The 2,500-nt window shown below is 37.6% G+C and overlaps 1 protein-coding gene across 2 annotated transcripts in view; it reads right to left on the bottom strand.

Moving 5' to 3' along the window:
• nes (lysophosphatidylcholine acyltransferase 3 protein nessy) overlaps nt 1-832 on the bottom strand; it is a 33,496-nt gene extending 32,664 nt beyond the window's left edge. For both annotated transcript variants that reach the window (XM_027379035.2, XM_027379034.2), the window contains exon 1: nt 675-832. In XM_027379035.2, coding sequence (XP_027234836.2) covers nt 675-777 — 103 coding nt within the window. In that variant the 5' untranslated portion in view covers nt 778-832. The remainder of the gene's footprint in view (nt 1-674) is intronic.
• Nucleotides 833-2,500: the final 1,668 nt, after the last annotated feature.

Here is a 2,500-nt window from a genome sequence, read left to right as displayed (position 1 = left end):
TTATTCAATTTTAATCAATTAATGTTCACTATATATCAACTTTGCAGATATCTATATAATGAATATCTTGTTGATAAAGTTCCAAACATAGTTTCACATAACTTTTAAAAGTATAATCAATCAAATAATTTATTTTACTTAACCCACAAATACGAAATTTATAAGTTATGAAATTAATCATCAAAACTGCAATTTATATTAACAAATACACTTCAAAAGAGAGCACCAGATTATCACTGAAAATATCATTTGATCTCAATATCTTTTCTAGTAACTCCAGTCACAAGTTACATGTGGTGAATTCTATATCTACACAGACCAAAATTATCGACTGTTACTCCAATACACTAATTAATACTTGATTTGTGGTTTAAAATTCAAAACCAATTAAGCATTCGGCTAGTTAACCACAAGCAGTGGTTAATTTTCGTTCTCAAACTGTGCCAGCACCTTCGACACCGCTTCTCTGTCATCTTGGCTCTTCGTGATTTAAAATGTCAGGCGTCTGGAGTGCAAAAGGTTATAAACAACCTCACTCAGTCATCATGCCAGACACATGTTCGGATTTCGTCATTGAGCCTCTTGGAGCGCCAAACGCACTCCCACTCGCTTTACACCCGCAAATCACGTCCAGCTCTCGTTCTTCGATATTTTTTCCAACGAGGTGAATTTACCTATCAATATTGATATCAATAGTCGTAACGCAGGTTCTGGCGCCCCTAATAAATTGGCAAACGCCTGAAGAAACGTGAGGTCGTCTGCAGGTGACCCGGCCATGGTTGTTGTCGAGGATCAGCTGATCGACTGATGCGTTGGTTCCTCTCACGCCGCCGGCAGCGCGCACTGATAGCACATTTCTACTCTTTTTTTTATCACTGGATAGTGGGTAGGGGGATTGTGACATTATGGTACCTTTTATCAGATCGACATTTTGTTTTATTGTATGTGTTGTACAAAGGGAGTGGACTGTGTTTTATTTGCTGCACTTTCACCCATTTAATTATTGTTGTCTATGGTCACTTTCTATGGCACAGTACGATGACAGGGAAGAAATGCTTCTTTTACTGCATTGGCGCGTTTTTTATTTTCCTATAGTCATATGGTTGAGGGAGACCTAATATTTTTTGACAATTCTTTCATCATATTGTATTTGATAGAATATTAGGGATTTTATAGTAACAATCTATCTGTTTCTCACTTTTAGTCTCCTTTTTTTCTCTGTCTCTCTTTTTGTCCCTCCCCCCCCTCTCTCTCTCTCTCTTATCTCCAGTTTTATTACTGTATAATATAGTCTCTCCGACTACTACTCTCCTACCAGAAGCCAGCATATCCTAAAATATTCATATATCATACCTGATTCCAGCTCAAAAAGAACTCATTACATTTTTATAAACGTAAAGCTCTTTCAACATAAGTGTATAGGTAATATGATCAGGTTATTACTTGTACCAGTATTGATTTGTATCTAGATTCACGTACAAAACACATTAAAAAGGTATAAAGTACTGCGTACACAAACATACACAACGTTTTGTGTAAATGTTAACATGCACGAACACACACTTGCATGCATCCGCATACTCCACGAGACACAAACTCGCTCATAATTCTAGTTACTGCTTTGCATGTTGCATATTTCATGTGCATGCATATTATTGTGTGTGTGTGTGTGTGTGTGTGTGTGTGTGTGTGTGTGTGTGTGTGTGTGTGTGTGTGTGTGTGTGTGTGTGTGTGTGTGTGTGTGTGTGTGTGCGTGTGTGTGTGCGTGCGTATATATATATATATATATATATATATATATATATATATATATATATATATATATATAATAGAGGAGAAAGCCAACCTCTTGAAGAATCTTTTAATGTTTATAAGCTTTCTCGTCATAGCTTTCCAAACGATAACCTAATTGACCATTCACCATGACGAGTATAAAATGACACTCTAAACAGTCACCAAAAGAGCCAAGATCACCACCACCCTCGTGTAGTGGCGATCGTGACGACTTTTAACCTGAATGGTGGTGATGAGCAAGGACCTTGGTGATGAGGGCTTGGCGTGGTGTACCGGATATTTGTAATCTGATCACCTCCGCTAGTTGCTGGAGATCTCTTCGCCACAGCTCTTTTAAAGCTTCTCTCTTGTTGCTCTCGTTCGAACAGAGAGGGGCGGGAGGGCAAAAGAGGAATAAAAAGAGAGAGAGACAAAGATGAGAAAAGAGAGAGGGAAAGAACGGGAGAGCGAGAGGGTGACTGATAGATGGATAGACAGAAACAAACAGGCGAAAGGAGGACTAGGAGAGAATAAAAGACAGACCAAGAACATCGGAAACAGAGAGATAGATAAATAGATAATGGAATATGGACAGAGAAAAGCGAGTGGTAGCTATAGAGTATGTATGAAACACAATGTGTGTATGTGAATGTAACGAGATAAAGAGATGGAGATGCAGGAGTATATATATATATATATATATATATATATATATATATATATATAT

Source organism: Penaeus vannamei, chromosome 31 (genome assembly GCF_042767895.1).
Source record: "Penaeus vannamei isolate JL-2024 chromosome 31, ASM4276789v1, whole genome shotgun sequence".
NCBI classification, from domain to species: Eukaryota; Metazoa; Arthropoda; class Malacostraca; order Decapoda; family Penaeidae; genus Penaeus; species Penaeus vannamei.
The sequence above is the reverse complement of the archived record's forward strand: the minus strand, read 5'-3'. Positions and strand labels throughout refer to the sequence as shown.